This window comes from Chiloscyllium plagiosum, unplaced genomic scaffold (genome assembly GCF_037043375.1).
Source record: "Chiloscyllium plagiosum isolate Xiang-an unplaced genomic scaffold, Cpla_swu_hap1 HiC_scaffold_23, whole genome shotgun sequence".
Classification (NCBI taxonomy): Eukaryota; Metazoa; Chordata; class Chondrichthyes; order Orectolobiformes; family Hemiscylliidae; genus Chiloscyllium; species Chiloscyllium plagiosum.
This window is the reverse complement of record NW_028270161.1, coordinates 31,367,824-31,390,649: the sequence shown is the minus strand read 5'-3', so window position 1 is coordinate 31,390,649 and position 22,826 is coordinate 31,367,824. Positions and strand designations below refer to the sequence as shown.

The 22,826-nt window shown below is 39.3% G+C and overlaps 1 protein-coding gene across 8 annotated transcripts in view; it reads left to right on the top strand.

The window, feature by feature from the left end:
- The window catches only part of cacna2d1 (calcium voltage-gated channel auxiliary subunit alpha2delta 1), a 692,512-nt gene that overhangs the window by 66,695 nt on the left and 602,991 nt on the right, over positions 1-22,826 (top strand). For all 8 annotated transcript variants that reach the window (XM_087999530.1, XM_043713764.2, XM_043713767.2 and 5 more), the window contains exon 3: positions 140-256. In XM_087999530.1, the coding sequence (XP_087855656.1) occupies positions 140-256 (117 nt within the window). The remainder of the gene's footprint in view (positions 1-139; positions 257-22,826) is intronic.

Sequence of the window (22,826 nt, the reverse complement as noted above, 5' to 3'; positions counted from 1 at the left end):
CCATAGGTTTCTGAGTTAATCTAATTTTGGTGTGATGGTTTCACTGATTTGGAGTTGTTTTCCTACGTCCCTCTATGAATGCAACTTTTTGTAATTAAAGCATAGTTGCATCAAATGGTTTCACATTTTTATTTTGTAGATTTACTTAAAAAACAGACAATACTACACAGTTGAATCAAACAATGCTCGGCGTTTGGTGGAAAGTGCAGCAAGGGAGATTGAAAAACTTTTAAGTAACAAAGTGGAAGCCCTGCAGGTGAGTACAGGAACTCTGTTAAAATTCAGTATGCATTTTAATCAACACTTTATAATGTTTTAACAAAAGCTATGGACTTTCTGTCTTGAGAGCAATGTTTTCCACTGCAATGATGTGTGTAGATTTGTATGGAAAGGTATGGAAATGTAGTATGAAAGATATAAGCAAAACTGACTATGCCATTAGTTAGGATTTGTGACGTGACCCTGATTTGAATTATATTCAGCAATCTTGTTAGTAAAGCAGTATTAAAGGTTCTGAATATTTGCTTATTAGCAAAAAATTACAGCATTATTAATGTATCTACTTTAAAAAGCATCAACATCATGTTGCTGAACACTGATAGTTGGATGTGAACCACTATCATGTCTGACATCATTTACCCATTATAACCAGTTTGATATTTCCCAGATGGAATTTCTTTGTTATTCCCAGGGTCTTTTTTACATGAATAAGTAGCATAATGAATAGCATCTCTGACTCTTGTTTACAAATTTCATTTTACACTAGTCTATTTCTCTGTTGTAACTCATATGATAAAATAGTAAGGAGTCTTGAAGAAGAAAGACTTTTAACTCTTGCATTTCAATTTATTGGCTATTGGAATTCATTCAAGTCTCCAAATTCATATGTTGTATAATCTTGAAATGACAAATTTTGTGTAAAGAGAGATTATTCTTGAGAAGTGAGTCTAACAGAATTGGTTGTTTGATGCCTGAGCTTTGTTCACCTTCAGAATAGAAACAAAAAGAAAAACTGCATCTGAAGTTTAATGAAAATGTTGGAAATATACAACAGCTTGAATAACATTTGTAAACAGAAAGGAAATGTTAATGTTTGGGAATGCTTCTTTAGAACTACCTCAGAGTCATGACCACCTCCTAAAATGTTAATTTGTCCTTTCTCTTGTGGATGCTAATGGATGCACAGTCAACATGATGCTCCATTCAGACTCTACAGGCTAGCAGACTAGAGCAATAAAGCTGGTTGATTGCTCAGGAGTACTCTTATCAGGCAAACAGAAACTTTATTTGTGGGGATTACTCAATAGTGAAGCTTGGAAACTGTTACTCAAGGTGATGGGTTCTGTGTCAAATGCCTGACTGGTCTAACAAAACACGTAGTTTACTTTTACGTTACAGTCTCACAATGAGTCACTGCAATTTACAGTTTCGAATGCAGTCTCACCAGTACTGCTTTGCACAAATATTGATCAGATTTAATCATTTACAGGTCTGTATTTGAACTGCTCTTGTTTAGAAATTGATTTCTATTAAGATCAAGACCAAGGAAGGAATGATGTCATGAGAAGTTTTAGTCAAATTTTTACATATGGTAGAAAAGAGATAATAATTTAGGTCATAATAATTTGGCCTGGCCATTGGTGTAAGAAAATATATCAGACTTGTAGAGGGACAGAAAAGAGGGCAATTTAATATTTGATATTAGAGTTAGGACTTTGTTGCCCAAGTAAAATACATTAAGTTTAGAAAGGTAGAAAATAGAGGGAAATGTATAAACATTATTAATTATTTTTCAGAATAGAGTTGACCTCCATATTATATACACGGCTATAGTTAGGTTACACTTGTAGTGTTATGCCCAGGCTTGATTCCAGGAATAAAGTAAACCTTTTTCAGCAAAGGGCATTGAAGCAATTTGTGATGTTAGTAAAGAGCAATCCTTTAGGGACAACCGTGACATATTTACAATTACGCTTCTGTAACATGCATTGTGGAGTAGTGATGGCTGGCAACACTTCTTGCATTTACATCACTTAAAATTAGGCATATCCAGATGTTGGAATACACTCAAACTACACTGTCATGAATCCAAGATGTTTCCAATCAGAGAAGGGAATCGATAAGGAGGATGTAGTAGTGTCTTGGTAATGCTGCTGGACTATTAATCCAGACACTCCGGCTTATGTTCTGCTGGGGATATGAATTTGATGGTGAAATTTGAATTCAATAAAATCTGGAACTTAAAGCTAGCTTCATGACATCCATTGTTGATGGCCATTAAAAACATATGTTGTTCACTAATGTATGTTAGGGAAGGAAATCTGCCATCCTTACCTGGTCTGGCCTACATATAATTTCAGACCCACAGTAATATATTTGACATTTAAGTGCTATCTGGCCAATTACAAATGGACAATAAATGTTGGCCCAGCCAGTGACTCCCACATCCAATGAATATAAAAAACATGTTTGGATTTTTTCCATTATGATCTGAACTAAAGAATAATAAATAGAAAATAATGTTTCAATAAGCTGGGCTTTGTAACCTTGAAAAGATATCCGAGAAGTTACCTCTTAGAAGTATTTAGAAGCCATAATGAAATAGAGAAGATAATTTTCAGTTGCAATAGAGCTGCCTGCAAGTCAAGAGCTCAGATTTGAGGTTATGATGAGTACATTTTGGGACAGATGCTGCAAAGTACTTCTTTCTGTGCAGAGCAATCACCAGTTTGGAAAGTTTGCCAATTACAGCACTTGAGGAGAGAATATACTTAAGAAGTGCCTAAATGTTGCACAAAGGTGACAAGAGTATTGGTGTTCTGGAAGAAGGCAATCCAATGGAAATCTCTTACCCAGAAAACAGTGGAGGGTGAGTCATTGAGTTATTCAAAGCAGAGTTAGTTAGGTTTTTGGTCAAGGAAATCCAGGGTTATGGAGGGGAGCAGACAGAGTGTGATTGAGATCAGGACCAGATCAGCTTTGAACTTATTGAACGGTGGAGTCTGAAACCTATTGTGTGAAATGGTTAATAAAACATGTGCTATGATAGTATTTGTGAGACAAAGTCAGATTAGTGTAAAACTTGATAATATTCAATTGCTTTTCTTTTAGAACTCCGTCATGATGCACCTTCCACACTAAAACAAAATCTATTACATTATTTTCGAAAGGAGTATCGTTCATCGTCCTCTCAATCGTCTCTGCAAATCCATAAAACAGCTGGTGACAGATTGTATTCAGATATTTATTTGTAATATCTGACTTGATTAGATGTATATATTGTACAACTTTAAGTGGATAATGAACATGTCTGCTATGCATTTAGCCTGTTAATAGCTTTGCTTCTTCACACTCGTTGCACACCACGTTATGGGGCCCAGGAAGATTAAGTTCAGTCATTCGTAAATGTCCTACTTAACTAGAATGGTTTAAAATTACTCATGTCCGTACAGTGAGTGTTGTAGAATAAACTCATTTACTCATTTTAAAGCAGAGAAACAAATTGTCATTGAAATTAGAGGGGATTGATGGTGGCAAGGCCACTGAATGTCGGTCAATTATATAATCTCTCGAAACGGAGTGAAAATTAACAACAAATAAATCATGACTGTGCATCCAAGTATAAAAACAACTCATGCACAGCATAATAGTAGGTATAGGAGAAAAAATAGTCCACGAGCATCTAAACCCCTGTCATGAAGTAATTCTGCTCATTACATTGCTTACTGTTCAGTGGTCACCTGATTATCGCACCTGCATTGCCATGACATCTGCTTTCCTGCTATGGGCTGTAATTAGGAAGTTTAGCTCCTGGGTGGAGGAGGAAGAACAGAAATGACATTGGTTTAATTACTTTTTCAAGGTAATTACAAGTTTCTCTTTCTTTTCCGAAGATAATTTTCCTCATTCAGTGGGGACCAGCTTGATATTAGGCTTGGTTCTTCCACCATGGCAGCATGGCACATTATGTCATGAAGCACGATGCAGCAATGGTACCATTCTGTGGAAAAGTGCTCCATGTGAATTATGTGCATTATGCAGCTACAATTTTACTTCTTAGACCTGAATCCAGCCTTCATTGTAAGACTTAAGGCAATTACCATTATAGACGGAGATGAAATAGTCAATCAAAAGATTTCTCTGTCCCAATGAGTGATAAGACCATTCTGGGTAAAATATGATTTCACAAGTATGTCTTGGGGCCCTATGGTGATTTCCTGGAGCATGTGTTCGAAACTCACAATTGCAGATACTCCAATTTCAATTTAATTTGTAAAAATCTAAGTTCTATTGAAGCTAGTCTATTGCTGATCATGACACCTTTGTCACTTGTTGTACAAAGCCATCTGGTCCACTAATGTATTTTAGGAATTAAAAATCTGCTGTCCTCACCTGGTCTGGCCTGCATATGACAGCAATATGCTTAGTTCCTAAATGCTTCTGAATTGGCCTAGCAAGTCACTCAGTTGTGCCTAACTGCCACAAAGTAAAGTATAAAAGGCATGAAACTGGACGGACCACTTGGCATCAGTAAAGGCACTGAAAACAACAGTGGCACATCTTCTTTGACAGTCTGTCAGCTTCATTGATGACTTGCTTCCACTCTGGGGATTACTTCTGTGGTGGTTGAATTGTCCAAAACTGGAGCCAGAGAAGGAGTGGGTGGGTGGGACACTCTGGAATATGCTCACTCTTTCTGCTGCTTGTGCTTGGCTTCCATGTGCTCCACTTGGTGACACTCAGTGTTTGGCACCTTTGTGGATGCTTCTTCTCCAGTTTGTGTGTTCTAGAGCAAGTGATTCCCATGTGTCAGTGGAGTTGTTGCATTTCTTTAAGGAGGATTTCAGGGTGTCCTTGCAGCATTTCCTCTGCTCTCCTAGAGACCACTTACCGTTGCAGAGCTCAAATTAGAGCACGTGTTTAGGGAGTCCTGTGGTCCACCCAATCACAGCTGGTCAAGTGTGACCACTGCCTTGATACTGGGGATATTGGGCTTGGAGAGGATGCTCACGTTGCTACACCCATCCTACCAGTGGATTTACAGGATTTTGTGAAAGGAATGCTGATGATAGCTCTCCAGGGATTTGAGCTATCTGCTGCACATAGTCCATGGGATAGTGGGGACCGTAGCTGCTCTGTAGGCCATGATCTTGGTGCTGGGTTTGAGGTCTCAGACTTCTAACTTTCTGTACCTCAGATATCTGAAGACTGCAGTGGCACATTTGTGTCAGTGTTGGATTTCACTAGCCTATTGGATTTCAGTGTACATACAACATTCAATGGTACATACAACATTACCAATCCTGCAAAGTCTGATTTATTAACATCTGGGGGCTTGTGCCAAAATTGGAGAGCTGTTTCACAGACAAATCAAGCAACAGCTTGACTGTCATTCTGAGAGAATCACACTTTCAGATAATATCCCACATACCACCATCAACATCCCTGGGTATGTTATGTCCCATGGACAAGACTGACTCACCAAAATTGGTTGCATAGTGGTATGCAGATAGTGGAGGATGCACTGAGAGCGGCAAGGGCACGCGCTGTTCTCTGGGTGGGAACTTCAATGTCCATTACCAAGTATGGCTCAGTAGCACCACTACTGATCAAGTTGACTAATTTCTAAAGGACATGCTTGCTGGACTGTGCCTGTGGCAGGTTATATGGGAATGCACAAAAGGGGAAGCATTCTTGACCTTGTCTTCAATAATCTACCCACAGCAGATGCGTTTGTCTATTAAATGTTTGGTAGGAGTGACCATCGCAATTCTTATGGAGACAAAGTTCATACTGACATTGTATTGAGTGGCATTATCACTGTGCTAAATGGGATTTCACACAGATCCAGTAGCCCGAGACTAGCCACCCATGAGCTGCTGTGGTACAACAGCAGCAGCAGAATTGCATTCAACCACATTCTAATCTCATGGCTTGGCATATCACCCATTCTCCTATTCCTGCAAAGCTAATGGATCAACCCTGATTTAACGAAGAGTGCAGGAAGGCATACTGGGAGCAGAAACAGACATGCCTAAAAATTAGGTGTCAACTTGGTGAAGCTGCAATACCTGCATCTACAATCAAATAGCAGAATGCTGAATGCAATAAATAGAGGAAATAAATCTGCCACCAATGCATGAAATCTCATCTCTGCAGTTCTGCCACATCCATTTGAGGTGGTGCCAGACAATTAAAAACACATTGGAGAAGGAGGCTCCACAAACATTCCTGCCCTCAAAGATGGGACAGCCCAGTACAGCAGTGCAAAAGTTAAGGCTGTAGCATTTGTGCATGTCTTCAGCCAGAAGTGCCAAGTGCATTATCCATCTCGGCCTCTACCTGAGGACTCCAGAATTGCAGATGACAAACCTCTGCCAATTCAGTTCATTCCATGAGATGTCAAAAATGTCTTAAGATCCTCAATACTGCAAAGTGTATGGGCTATGAAACATTCTGACAACTCTAGAACTAGCAGCACCCTTAGCCAATTCACTTACAACACTCCATCTACCTGGTAATGGAAATTGTCTAGGCGTGTCCTGTGCTCAAAAAACAAGACCAATCCAACCTGGCCAATTACTACTATATTAGTCTACTTTCCATCACCAGCAAAGTGATGGAAGGGGTTGTCAACAGTGCTTACTCCTTACTAACCTGCTTACTGGTGCTCAGGTTTGGTTTCACCAGGGCCACTCCTAATTTCACTATGGCCTTGATCCAAATATGGAAAAAAGCTGAACGCAAGAGGGAAACTGAGGATGACTGCCACAACATCAAGGCCACATTTGACCAAGTGTGGCATCAAGGAGCCTGAGGAAAACAGGAGATGGGGGAAAACTCTCTGCTTGTTATAGTCATACCCAGCACGAAGGAAGACAGTGACCTCCAACTGCATAAAACATCTCAGCCACAGGACATCACTGCAGGAGTTTCTCAAGGTAATGTTCTAGGCCCTGCAATCTTCAGCTGCTTTATCAATAACTTTCCCTCAAATGTAAGGTCAGTGATGGGGATTTTTGCTAATGATTGCACAATATACAGGATTGTTCACAACTCTTCAGGTACTGAAGCAGTCATTGTTCAAATGCAGCAGGTATCCAAGCTTGGGCTGAGAGGTGTCAAGTCAGTCTCTACTTAATGACATTTTGCGTTTACGTATAGCAAATTCAAGAGGGCAGCTCACCCCACCTCTTGAGGGCAATTGGTAATGGACATTAGATGCTGGATCAGTCAACAATGTCCACATCTTATGAGTGAATAAAAAGCTTGATCAACATAAGTGCCAGGCAATGAACATCTACAACAAAGGAAAAGGCAACATCATCCCCATGGCGATCAATGGTAGAAGCATTGTTGAATCCTGCCACTATCAGTATCCTGGGCAGTTACCATTGACAAGAAACAGAACTGGGCCAGACATAAATACTGTGGCTCTAATAGCTTGTGAGCAACTTGGCTCTAATAGCTTGTGAGCAACTTGGAATTCTGTGGTGAGTAACTTACCTTCTGCCTCCCCAGAGCTTGTCCATCATCGAGAAGGCTCAGGTCTTGAGTTTGTTGGAATACTCTCTGCTTGTCTGGATGAGTGCAGCTCCAGCAACATTGCAGTATCCCACTGAACATGTTTAATCTTTATACACTGGCGCACAGTTATCGCAGTGTGTATCATTTGCAAGATGCACTGTATCAATTCACCAAGAATTCATACCGTTGCTTCCAAACTCATGACCCCTTCTATATAGAGGAACAGGGCGGCAGATGCATGGGAACACCAACCAATGCAAGCTCTCTTCCATCCTGACTTGGAACTATGTTGCTGCACCTTCACTCTCACTGTCACAGCACCAGCATTCTGAAAGTCCCTCCTGAATAAAAGTGTGGATGCACCTGCAGGACATAAAGGTTCAGGAAGGAAGCTCACCATTACTTTCTGGAATGTAATTAGTGATGGGTAATAAATGCTGACCTAACCAGCAATGCCCATGAACTATGAATGAGAAGTAGTTTTACAGGATTTATTAAGTTTATTGCAATAAATATAAAAGACTGATAAATGAACAGTAAGGGAGTGGTTGTCATCAGAACAAAACCTTTGGAAGACATTGCACATGTCTCTTGTTCTGTTCTGTTGACTGAAGTTTTGCTTCTGTCTTTATACTGCACATTGTAACCACTAAAGGTTACACCCTATTAATCCTTGCTAGCCACTATCCCTATGCATGATCAGAGGCATCATAAACTTTGATTGACTTAACCAATATAAGAACAGCATTTGATCAATTTCAGATTGGACAGGCAGTGTTTTCCCAATTTTTAATTCTTTTTTAATGGCGATGGTCATCTTCCTGATTATTTTCTATTATATCCTGACTAGATCTTTAAAATATCAATCACTTTGGAAGGGTCATTACCATCTTTTAAGGATCTTTACTTTTTTCACTAGAGAGTTATCGATCACATGACTTACAAAAATTCTCTTCAGACCGTACCAGATTATCAAACCTGAGCATTGTACTAAAGCATGTTAACACTGATGTAATAAAATACCATTACAAGATATAGCAAAATGCATGAAGGTCAAAGTAACCATACAAAACTGTTCACAGGACTTAATTTCAACCTAATTTATGGGCCTGTTATAGACTTTAATTGACAAAAGGAGAATGTGAGGACTGCAGATGCTGGAGATCATTCCTGATGAAGGGCCTATGCCCAAAACGTCAACTCCCCCGCTCCTTGATGCTGCCTGACCTGCTGTGCTTTTCCAGCGCCACACTCTTGAACTTTAACTTCCAAAACAAAACCAATTTAGGATATAGCTATATACTGAATCCTGAAGTTGTTTTCACGCAAAATGATTTTACATTTATCCTGTAATTCACCACATGTCCATAAATGCAATATTGAGTTATTACCATCATTTGTTTATCATGACCAATCTTACTTAACATACAGACATGTATGTTACAGATAACATGGTATGATACCAATTGTAGAATGCAATTGAATTTAATATAATTTAATTTCTCACTTGCTGAATCAATCCAAAATATCCAAACTGAAATGAATTACTGAAAAATAAACTCGATCTCACAAGAGGGGTGAAGTTTCTCCTCTTTGCCAATGTTTACACCTCCTAAATCATGGCTGTGAGTTTGCAGTTGTCAGTAAGAGAAAGTTGTCAGTGGTCATCATTACCTCTGAAACTGACAACTCCTAGAGTTGTGCAATTAAAAGTTAAAAATCCAGAAATTGCTGTCAGTGAATCTGTGGTATTCCAGAAGATGTACGATAGAGGTACTCCCAGTAGTAAATCATTAGAAGTTATTTAATTGATCAGAAATTTCACTGGGATGCTGTTAGTCCCTTTGCAAAACCCATGCACCCAATTACTTTGGCTACTTGTAAAATTGAAAACTAAAAGATGAAGAGATCCTGGATTTTCAGTGTATTGGCTTCTATGTTCCAATGGTTTGCTTCTATATCATTATTCTACTTGATGATATGTCTATAGCTGAAGGCCTCAAGATCCCTTTGACTTGGCAGCAGATTCAATCTGATTTTGGAAAAGGAGAGATCCATGAGTCAAAAATTGCTAGATTCAGAAGGACAGAGATCTCCAGGTGCCATTGTTTCACCACCATTTGCAAATACAGTCTGTTAGCATTAAGGAAGAATTACATGATAACCCAATGCAAGAAACTGCCAGAATTTAGCAGGAAGTGGCAATCTCACTCTAGAGTATACAAAGGGTATTTCAGACAATTTTACATTAGCAGATACTCTAGGAAGCTTGGCATTTAATGTATATTGCTGAGGGAAAATAGAGTTTTGCTCAGCATTTGGCATTTATAAGCTTCCTGTCACAGCTGAGTGCCATTCACCATTACTTTACTAACCTGTTTTACTTTCCAAAGACTGACAATTTGGAGGTTTGCTGACATGAACAGGAACTGATTTCCCATTATATCATGCCAACTAAAGTGAGCCAGTAACATAAGAGAATGCTTTAATGAGAGGACTGGCTTAGAAATATTCTAATATCAGGGTGTTTAAGGCAATGAATGAAGAAATTCACCACTGGATCTTCATTTCAATGTGTTGATGGGGGAGTAAGCGTGAGAATTTTGAAAGAAGTGCTGCTTTGAAGAAACAATAAAGTAGAAATTTAGACTATTAGCAAAAATGTTGGAAAGGATAACGTAGACAATAGTTTTATCCTTTTGTTTACACAAAAGATACCTCATATTTGTTTTTCTTATTATTTGTTCATTCTAGGGATTTGAATGCTGTTGGCTGGACCAGCATTTATTGTACATTACTAACTGCCCTTGAGAATGTGTTTCTTTCTTGAACCTTTGCAGTCCTTGCTGTTAGGAAGGGAGTGCCAGGACTTTGACCCCATGACAGTGAAGGAATGGCGATTATATTTTCAAGTTATGATGGTCTTGTTGGGAAATGTGTCGGTGGTGATGCTTCTTTATATCTGCTTGTCCTTTTTAGGTGCTAGAGTACATGGGTTTGGAAGATGCTGTCAAAGGAGTCCTAGTGAGTTAGTGCAGTGCATCTTGATGGTACTATGCACTGAAGCCATTGTGTCGGTGGTGGAGTGAATAAATTTTGACGTGGTTGGTAGAGTTTCAACCAATGGGCTCTTTCTTCTTGAATGATGTTGATAGTTCTGAGTGTTACTAGAGTTATATTAATTCAGGGAGATAGACAATATTCTGATGTGCTCCTGACTTGTGCCTTGTAAATGGACAGAGATTGAGGAGAAAAGAGATAAGTCATTCACAAATTTCTTACCTGATGTTCTCATCGCCAGACTATTTATAGGATTGGCCATCCAGTTTCTGGTTAATGGCAACTGTCAGGATTTTTAATTGGGAAATTTACCATTGGGAATGCCATTGACTATCAAAGGGAGATGGTTAGATTCTCTGTCTCTTGTTTCAGAATATCAAAGCCAGACCATCACATGGCATGCATTTTAGTGTTAGCACAATTCTGGATTTAGTCATATGGACATGGGCTGCTTTAGTATTTGAGAACTGAAAAATGGTGCTGAATGTTAACAGCAAGCATTATGATGGAGACAAGAATTTTGTCATATAAAATTCTTCCTTTTTTTTTAAAATCAAATGCTGACTTGCCTTCTGACTGGACCTGCTAATTTGCTTTTTCAACAATCGGTCTCAACTTGATACTGCTCAGCTGAAAGAGATGCTTATTTCTGCATTTCAATTCATAGTTATTCTCTTAGCTGGAGAAGATTGATTGTGCAGCCAATCCTTATAGCGTCTTTAATGTATTTATTTCAAGGGACATTCCAAGCATACACAATCTTACCATAATTTCATTATCTCTTTATATGCGTTCAGATTTTATATTTACTGGTCAACTTGTTTGTTTATATAAATACACTCGTCTTGAACCTGCGATTCCTAGCTCAGAGGTAGGGACATTACCGCTCCACTACAAGACCCTACTTTATATGTGTTCAATATATTTTCTAATCAACCTGTTTATTATACATGTCTAGAGCATGTGGGACTTGAACCCAGGCCTCCTGGTCCAGAGGTAGAGACACTAACATTGCACCACAAAAACCCTTTTATAAGTGTTCAGAGGAAACCCCAATGAATGCCTCCAACTGGATTTTATTTAACACATTGAGATGCAATTAACATCAGTCACTCTCCTTTATTTACTTTCCACGGACCTCCCCAATCTATAACTGTGATTCTCAATTTTATTCTTCTGTGTCTGGCTTCGTTCCCATCAATTGCTCTTCAGTCAGCACACTTAATGTGATTTAATGAAGTCATTGTGAGGATGGTTAGGTACATTGGATTAGTACACTGTTATTACACCTTTTGGGAATTGTTTCTTAAGTCAGCCCTTGACAGATGGGATGAAAGCCTCTTGCCATTAGAATGCAGCCCAGGGATGAAAGTTCCCGCATTTTGCCAGCTGTGTCCTACATGGAGCATATTTTTGTTTGGTCAGCCCTGTTCCCAATGGGCATAGTTTCACCTCACAGAGCAGTGCTTAATTCAGCTTGTTGCTGTCAGGTTGGCAACCTGAGAGTCTGATATTCTGTGAAATTCAGTTAGATTGAGGCTGTGGTGAGGGATGTATTTGGAACGTGAGGGATGTATTTGGAACAGCACATAAAGAACTTTATTCTGCAGCTGATTTCATCTTTCTTCATGCTGATTTTCAAACAGATATGTCTCCGAACTGTTGCCCTGCACTTTGATAAGCACAAAAAAAGCTCTAAAGTTAAATACTGTATGTTTAAAATAATCAGAATGTGACACAGTCACAGCAATTTAACACATTATTGTGTTACAATTGGTACATAGAAGGTTATGAAAGTTTGATATTCAGTGAATTTGGTATTTAATTTAACTCAGAATGGAGGTCCTCAGGTGTGACTGATGTTTCTGTAGTCACTAATCATGTTTGAATCCACGTTTGATACAGTCAATGTGAGAGCACGAGCTATTAATGTGGTGTCAGGGTAGTTGTGGCAAAATTGAGCCAATAGGAGTTAGTTTGTATGGATCTGATTGTACATAAAGTAGATTGTTTGGATTTGCAGCAGGAGAGTGGGTAAAGATTCAAATTCACCAAACAGATTCAAGGCAGTGACAGCTTGAAATTGAAGTTCTAAAGATTCGAAAAGAGATGTCATGAGAATAAGGGTCCAGAGACACTCGCTGTGAAGTAGCCTGCTTTATTCTGTACATTTCCAATTAAAATACCATACTCATTTTCTGTAGTTTACATCGTCTTATAAAATTGTATTTGAGACTGCACATGTCATAATTTTGGCAAACAACATGGCTGTTCATCTTTAAAAGCTCATGAGTTCTGTACTCAAGAGTTATATACAGTTCATCATATGCTGATAGAAAGCTTGTCAGGTGTATACACATAGATTTATATTTTAAAATAATGTTGACTGTGTTGTTGTTAACTCAGTCTGTTAGCATCTGTTGATAAATTACCATTGAACACCGTTACGGTATATGATTGATCTTTACACATTTTACGAAGAGAATTACTATTGTTGCAGAGATTTATTTTCCACTTTTTTGGTTCTGTGAACACGTTGCTTGAGAATGAGAGGATGGATGGTTGTAACAGCTGCTGTTTGGTAATTGGAAGAGTTCTTAATGGCTGATAGGCAATGGTCTGGTACACAGATGTGAGAGCTTCTGTCATCTCTGACACTGATGCTTAAAGCTACTGGCAAAGCACAAGTATTGCTCACTGCTGCTGAGTGGACCTGCTGGCTATGCTCTTTAAGAGACAGTCATTGACGTCAGCAGGGCCAGTTGAAGATGAAGACAGCCAGGTGGTTTTGTTAGTGTCTGGAAAAGCACTCAGCAATTCCTCTTCTCTGAGGGGATGCGCACACGCAGTCAGTGTTAATCCAATTACAGGCCTGGGCAATTAACCCTGAAAGGTGCTAGGTATTATGCAGGACTAAAACACGGCTGTGAATGGGATAATAAGATCTAAAAATGGCGCAGAGAAACTCTGCGATGCTGTTTAAAAATTGTAGTAATATTTTTGCATCACTTAGCAAAATGGATCCAGTGTAGAAAATTCTGTGGGCCCTAACCTTTCTGTCATCCTCTTTAAAGGGACACAGCATTATTGATTTTTGGTTTTAACCATGAATAAAATGCATCCTCATCCATCATGAGTATTGAATTCTGATATGTTGTGTTCTGAATCTTTAGCTTGACTGCGATGATATATGTGTGTGTGGAGCATCAGGGTTATGGCAGGGGCAGATTAACACATGTAGAACCAACAAGATATGATGCTCCTGGCAACATGTAACAATACTGCAGAAAAGCTGACAATTCTATTTAAGAATAATATATTGTAATATAATTTTTAAAATTATTACTTCAATATAGAGACTTTCTACAAACCAATTTCTTCATGCAGGTTTGACAGAGACTGGTATTTTAATCAACCAAAGGGGAAGGGGAAGCCCTTAGCTATGGCCCCAAAATTTATGAATCTGTCTCTGCAACTTACAACCCTTCTTTGAAATTGCATTTGAACAAGTTATAAGAGTTACCGTCAATATTAGGCATTTAAGGGATTTGAGGTGTTAGAACGTTACAGCTCCCACAGAACTCTCTATTCCTCTGACTCTTGGCCTCTTGATCATCCTGCCTTCCTTCATCTCCCATTTAGGACTCAAGTCTAGAATCCCTTGTGTATCTCTGCCTTCACCACCTTCTCCGTGTTTTGAAGACTGACCTTAAAAATACATATTTGACAAAGCTTTCAATCAGTTCTCCTAATAACTCCTTCTCTGGCACAATGGTTATTTTGTGAAGGACTCCGGAACAAATTTTCTCTGCACGTTTGTGGTATGCAAATGCCAGTTGTTTCAGTGACATTACTATTGTCCATTAGAGCCCAAGAGATATACAGCACGGAAACAGAACCTTCGGTCAAACTCATCCATGCCGACTAGATATCCTAACCTAATCTAGTCCCATTTGCCAGCACTTGGTCCATATCCCTCTAAACCCTTCCTATTCATATACTCATCCAGATGCCTTTTAAATGCTGTAACTATACAAGCCTCCACCACTTCCGCTGGCAGCTCATTCAATACATGCATCATCCTCAGTGTGATAAAGTTGCCCCGTAGGTCCCTTTTTTATCTTAACCCCTCACCATAAACCTATGCCCTCTAATTCTGGACTCCCCCACCCCAGGAAAAAGACCTTGTCTATTTATCTTATCCATGCCCCTCATGAATTTATAAACTTGTATAAGGTCAACCCTCAGCCTTTGATGCTGCAGGGAAAACGGACCTAGCCTATCCAGCCCTGGCATCATCCTTGTAAATCTTTTCTGAACTCGTTCAAGTTTCACAACAACCTTCTGATAGGAAGGAGACAAGTTTTGCATGCAATATTCCAAAAGAGGCCTAACCAATGTCCTGTACAGCTGTAACATAACCTCCCAACCCCTGTACTCAGTACTTGGACCAATAAAGGAAAGCATACCAAACACCTTCTTCACTGTCCTATCTACCTGCAACTCTACTTTCAAGGGACTATGAACCTGCACTTCAAGGTCTCTGTTCAGTAACACTCCCTAGGACTTTCCCATTAAGTGTATAAGTCCTGCTATGATTAGCTTTTCCAAAATGCAGCACCTTGCATTTATCTAGATTAAACTCCGTCTGCCACTCCTTAGCCCACTGGCCCATCTGATCAAGATCCTGTTTCGAATGGATATTGTGAGGAATTGAGGAATGCCACATGGTCATATTAAGCACTCTTCTCCTAACAACACTGACACTTTCCAGCCTCTGCTCTTAGTGCAGGCTATTGGTGTTAGAAGGAATTGCTCTTTAAAACTGCTGCTTTTGAATATTTATCCTTTACAATATTTATCCTTCTCAAATTTCAAATGAAAGCCAGCATTGAAATTTAACACAGTTTTTGGAACTTAACTAGAAATTCCTGGAGTCAGGCTAAAGATTTACAAGGATGTTGCCAGGATTAGAGGGTTTGAGTTATAGGGAGAGGCTGTATAGGCTGGGGCTGTTTTCCCTGAGCGTTGGATGCTGATGTGTGACCTTGTAGAGGTTTGAAATCATGAGGGGCTTGGATAGTATAAGTCTTTTCCCTGGGATGGGGAGTCTAGAACTAGAGGCATAGGTTTTTGGTGAGAGGGAAAAATTTTAAAGGGGACTAAGGGGCAACTTTTTCACGCAGAGGGTGGTGCATGTTTGGAATGGGTTGCCAGAAGAAGTGGTGGAGACTGGTACAATTTTAGCGTTTAAAAAGCATCTGTATAGGTATATGAATAGGAAGGATTTGACTTGACTAGTTTCGAATATCTGGTCGGCATGGACAATTTGTGCCCAAAGGTCTGTTTCCGTGCTGTACATCTCTAAACTCTATAGCTAAGACCACAAAACCATAATAAGTAAGAACAGGAGTAGGCTGTTCGGCGCCTTGATTATGCTTTGCCATTCAATAAGATTGTGGCTGATCCAACATTCCTCTCATCCAGTCTTCTGCCCTTTCTCCAGAGCTCTGAATTCCCCGACTGATCAAGGAAGAATCTATCTCATTTAGCTTTAAATATACAGAAGGACTCTGCACCCTCCCACCTCCCCCCCCCCCCGATTCTCTGTGGTCAGGAGCTCCAAAGATTCCCAGACTTTGGAGAGAAGAAATTCCTCCTCATTTCTCATATCAGTCTTCACTTGGTGCCCCTTAATGTTTTTACGATTGCTATTGAATAATCCACATAAGCAATATTTACAACAAGAACTCTAAGGTTTGGGGATGACTAACATGTTGAATGGTTATTATGAGTTCTTAATGAATAATAATTTGAATTATAGATGGTTTGAAACAGGAAATGGAAATTGTATAAGACTTTAACAGGCAAATGTATACAGATATTTAATCTCAGATTCACAGGTTGCTTTAAAACAAATTTTATTTTACTGTCTGCTATGCCTTATTTGCATTTCTTAGTGCATTATATGAACAGATGAAATGATATTCCAGAGTGTTCAAGAGAAGCTTGTGTTCTTAACACCAGGGTTTGATTCATATTCAAACTTCCAGGCCGAATGAAGCCAAAGTAATTGCTGTTTACTTCCTTATTGGCTACAAATTTCAGGTAAAATTTTTCTATTTTCTACATCAGTTGATTTAAGATTACATAACTGCACCCTTTACAGGCATGAAAGCAATTCAGGCGAGCCCCTAAAAACATTAAGATTAATTGTGTGGTGTTTTCTTCAGGGAAGATTTGTATTTTTATTTAAAAAGAAACATATATATTCTTAAAACCAAAAGATTAGTATTTAAAGAAGATGGTACATATATGCTTGCTGAGAGAGGTGTATTTGAATCCTCCCCTGAGGTGACTGTTCCCTGTGAATCTCCAGATGGCAAGCTGCCAGTTTCCATACAGTTGATAGGGTGCAGCATCAACAAAACCCAGCTTCTGTCACTTAAGGAAAGAGGAAAACTTAGAAAGAAACTATCCGTTTAATCACCAAAGCTTTATTAGCACCGATAGAAATGGATAGAGACTGATTGAGACCAGAGCATTTCATCAAAGTGGATCATCTGGGTGTGCCAAATGTCGACAGGACAAAATGGATATGTGATGCCTTCTGTGTAAACCATTATAAACATTGCTAACATTGGCAATATTTTTAGCTTCAAATCAGCCCTGTATTTGAATGGGTCAGAAATTTGAAACCATACAATTTGCTGCTAATTGAAGACAGTTAGTGTACTTTAGTTTAAATGCGCATATATGCAGCACTCCCTTAATCTGTGTTAAGCATATCTGTCCCTGAGATGCAGCAAGTATCTTAAACTCAGCTTTGAAAAGGGAATGGCAATTATTTGTATTTTTATAGCATTGTGTGACATTTTCAAACTGTCTTGAAGCACTTCCTGCAATAAGCTCCTTTATTTATACCTTGTTTACATTGTAAGTATGGAAACGTTACGTCGGTAAATGTGAGCTATTCAAAAGCGCAAATTAAATAAAATGACTAGATGAACGAGGCACTTTATCATTAGAATGCTTGATAACTCCTTGATCCTTGTTTGGACTAGATGTGCTTAAAAACAAGACAGCAGTGGTTTGACACTAGCACAGTACAGTAGAATGACTCACCAGCTTTGTTTAAAATTGAGCCCAATGTGATATCTGTATAAATCAACTGGAGTGATTATCAGTGATAGACAGAACTATATTTACAATCAATATACTACTGCATCATTGCCTGACTTGAGACAAATAAATCCATTATGAATGATGCCTTGCTTAATTAGGATGTCTAAAAAAATAGGATGTAAAGAAAAGATTAGACTTGTTAACAAAGATGTGTGATTAAAAGAATGTAAACAGCTGGACAAACTGATCATAGGGAAGCTTGTGCTAATCATGCAGTAATAGATTGTCCTGTGTTGTGCAAATAATGATGGCGGGGGGGGGAAGAGTTACCCTATGGCTGCTATACCAATAATAAAGAAGAATGTTCGCATTGCATATCAGTAATAACTGGAATCTTTTTTGTTCCAAAATATGTAGATCTATAAAACTTGGGGTACAGTCGTTTCCTGATTCAGAAAATCAGTATATATCAATGATTTTATATGTGAGAATTAAATTGAATATTTCCAAGTTTGCTGATTGTAGTGATGGTAATGACGTCAGCCAGATAGCCCTCATAGAATGAGTTCCCTGATTTGGGGTTGTTAACCTGGTCCAATTAGGGTGCCAAGGTTGTGAAATATAAACAGGAGTGTCAGAGGTTCTGTCCACTGTGGAAACTGCTCTGAGGAAGCTGGACCAGTGTCAAATACTATGCACATGTAAATAAATGGTGACCTGGTGATGTGATACCAGCCTCTATGGAGTTCTTTCACAGATGACACAAAGTTAGGTGTGATTGTGAGTGGTGAAGATGATGTAATGGGCTTCAAGGTGATTCAGATAAGTTGGGTGAGTGGACAACTACATGGCAGATTGAGTACAAAACAGATAAATGTGAAGCTATCCACTTTGGTAGGAAAAACAGAATGGCAGAGTATTGTCTAAATGATGATAAATTGGGAAATCTTGGGTATATAAAGAGACCAGGTGAAATTGTATTCTGATTACTAAAAGCAAGCATGAAGGTGTAGCTAGCAGCTAAGAAGGCAAATAGTATGTTGGTCTTCGCTGCAAGAGGATTTGAATACAGGAACAGGGAAATATTAGTTCACCTGGAATTCCCTCCCCAATGGTATTGTGGGTCAACCACAGCAGGTGGACTGCAGTGTTTCAAGAAGGCAGCTCACTACCACCTTCTCAAGGGCAACTAGGGATGGGTAATAAATGCTGGCCAGCCAATGAAGCCCACATCCCACAAAATGAATAAATTAAAAAAAATTGCTGTACCAGGGCATGGAGACATCAGCCTGGTTTCCAGCATAGAGGTTGTTTGGAGCAAGCAGTGAGGGGAAGCTATTGAGTGCTCTTTGGTTTCCTTTTTGAATTTTCCCAACATAAGAGCATAAGAATATAGGAAACATGAGCAGGGGTTAGCCATCTGGCCCTTCAATCCCACTCCAGCATTCAATAAGATCGTGGCTGATTTTTTTGTGACCTCAGCTCCATTTACCTGCCCTCTCACCACAACGACCTCCGTGCTTTGGCAGGTTTGTTAAGAGGGGAGGCTGAATATTAATGAGGCCGTTTATGGCATTTACAAGGATTGAACAAATATTAATCCCCATCAATTGGCATCTTGTTGCTGCCTAGTGAGAGTTTTGCCATGCTGTTTGTGAAAAGCACAAGAATATGGAGTGAGATGACACTGAGATGGGCCTTGCTATAATTGTCTGCTGATTCTGCCACATGACTTGCCATATCTCATGTCACTCAGGCTTCTATATGTGTCTGTCCAATGCAAAGAAAATCACTGATACAAACGCATTTCCTTTTACAATGCTGGACTGCATCAAATAGCTTCCCAGAATGCCTGCATGCATATATGTCTCAAATCCCAGAGTATGGTCCATAGGATTGACTATTTTCTGTAATTCTGAGCGTTTCAGCAGTTGAAAAGTGTTTGTGTGGTATATTTAGCTATGAATGTGACTGCTATCTTGATTTAATATTTATTTGAAAGCTTTTAGTCAGAAATACATGAACTTTGTGTATAAAAGTCAAATTGATAAGAATAAAAATGTAGCAAACTGCTCAAACTCAGAGTCTTTAAAATGTTCTAAACTTTTTCATAGGATGTAAGCATCACTGACTAGGCTTGCATTTGTTACCCATCCTAATTGCCATTGAGAAGTCTGTAGTGAGACATTGACTCGAAATGCTATATATAACATAGGGAAACCCACAGCACTGATGAAGAGTGATTTCCAAGATTTTGACACAGTCAAAGTGAAGAAACAGTGATATAATTCCAAGTCGGGAATGCTTGTAGCTTGGAGGAGAATTCACAGTTGGTGGTATTCCCATGAATCAGTGGGTCTTATGGTTAAATTCCCTTTGTTTTTAGAGATGGTCATTGTCTGGCATGAATATAACTTGTTCGTCCAATATGGCTTTTACAGCAATCAACGTTGGACATGTTCAAGTTTTATTGATTGAATTAAAATTGTAACATGGCGGCACAGTGACTCAGTGGTTAGCACTGCTGTCTCACCGTGCCAGAGACCAGAGTTCGATTCCAGCCTTGGGCAACTGTGTGTGTGGAGTTGCCATTCTCCCCGTGTCTGCGTGGGTTTCCTCCCATAATCCAAAGATGTGCAGGTTAGGTGAATTGGCCATGCTAACTTGCCCATAGTGTTCATGAATGTGTAGGTTAGGTGCATTAGTCAGGAGTGAATGTCGAGTAATAGGGTAGGGGAATGGGTGTCGATGGGTTACTGTTTGGAAGGTCGATGTGGACATGTTAGGCCAAATGGCCTGATTCTTTACTGTAGGATTTTATGATGATCTGTGTGCCATAGTGGGATTTGTACCCATGACTCCAGAATATTAGACTGGGTCTTTGAACTACTAGTCCAGTGAGAATGCTACCATATCATCATATCCCTTGGACTGCAATGGTTCAAGAAGACAGCTCATCATCACTTTCTCAAGGATAATTAGGGACAGCCAATAAACAAGTCAGAGATGCCCACATGCTATCCACAGCTAAGAAAAAGCTATCTGTGTGGTCCGTTTTTGATATTAACCTAACACTGCTGCCTCAGCTCATTCATGAAGAATGACTATTTGAGGTATGGGAGAGTAACCCACTGAGGCAAAAACTGGATTGAAGAAATATAACATTGAAGTTGACCAATTGTGTAATGTCCTAAACAGTGGTTTACTTGTGTCACTGAGGAGGGTTTAAAGTAGTTTGGCAGGGGAGGGCGAATCAGAGCAATAGATCAACAAGTAAAACAACTGAGGAGGAGTTAGAGTCTAAGGCCCCTAAGGCTAAGAGGAAAAACAGACAGGGAGAGGTTACTGAACATGGTAGGACTGGTAGTGTGAAGTATACTTGTTTTAATACAGTATGACCGGTAAGGCAGATGAAGTTAGAGCGGTGATCAGTTGCTGTGACATTGTAGCTGTAACAGAGATTTATTTGCGAGAGGGACAAGACTGGCAGCTTAATTTGCCAGGATTTAGATATTTCTGGTGAGAGAGAGAGAGGAATGCAAAAGAGGTGGGTGAGTTGTGTCACTGATTAGTGAGAATATCACAATGTACTGAGGGAGAACACCTTGGAGAGTCACCCAATTTGTTAGATGCATCGAGGAGAGTTTCTTGAAGCGTAGAAGACAGAGTGTAATGGTGGTATGATGTTTTTCTGACTGGAGATCCGTGACTAATGGTGTTCCGCCAGGATCGGTGTTGGATCCCTGTTATTTGTAATGTATGTGAATTATTTGGAGGAGAATGTAGGCAATCTGATTTGTAAGTTAGTGGACGACACAAAGGTTGTGGGAGCTGCAGACAGTGAGGAGGATTGCCAAAAGGTACGGCAGAATATAGGTAGACTGGAGACTTGGGTGGAGAAATAGCAAATGGAACTTAATCCAGCTAAATGTGAGCTGATGCATTTTGGAAGATCTAATGCAGGAAAGAAGTATACAGTAAATGGCAGAACCCTTAGACACATTAACATACAGAGGGATCTAGGTGTACAGGTTAACAGTTTCCTGCAAGTGGATAAGGTAGTCAAGAAGGCATATAGCATGCTTGCCTTCATTGGTCAGCACAGAGAATATAAAAATTAGCAAGCTATGTTGCAGTTCTATGGAACTTTAGTTAGGCCACATTTGGAATATTCTGTGTAGTTCTGGTCACCACACTACCAGAGGAGGTGGAGATTTTGGAGAGGGTACAGAAAAGATTTATTAGGATGTTGCTTGGTTTGGAGTGTACTAGTGGTGAGGAGAGATTGGACAAACTTAGTTTGTTTTCAGTTGATTTTTGGAGGCTGAGGGGCAATCTGATAAAGGTTTACAAAATTATGAGAAACATGGATATTCAGAATCTTTTTCCTATGGTAAAAATGTCGATTACTAGAGGACATAGGTTAAAGGTAAAAGAAGAAAAGTATAAAGGCGATATGAGAGGTAAGTTCTTTAGCATAGAGGATGGTAAGTGCCTGGAATGTACTAAAAGAGGAGGTTGTAGAAGCAGATACAATAACAACGTTTAAAATGCATCTTGACAGATTCGTGGAAATAGAGGGAAATGGACTGTATAGAGGCAAAAGGTTCTTAGTTTGGAAAGGCTTGATGGGCCAAAGGGCCTGTTCCTATGCTGTACTATTCTTGCTCTTTCTTCAGTACTAGAAGAATATACTTTTTGTTCTGAGCGATATTTCTAGGTCATTTGTAATTACTGTGAACTCTGTCATCACAGAAAAAAATACATTGAAGCTTGAGGACATTTGCATATTTAATATAAAAAGCTTCTTTAATATGTGAGTTGGCTGAAATTGCTTCGGATTTGAGGAAGCATTAAACTTCTACTCATTAGAGTGTAGCTCCTGGAAGCATTTTTTTCTTTCTTGTAAAGCTTAATATTGAAGAAAAAGCTCAATTTTTAAAAAAATGTGAATGTTCTTCTGATGACTTCCAGTATTTGCCATAGCAACAACTGACTTTAATGGGAGTCAAGAGGAAATCTCTCCACTGGTTTGAGTCATACTGAACACAAAGAAACATATAGTTGTGGTTGTTGGAGATCAATTACCTCAGCTCCGGGACATCTCTGCAGGA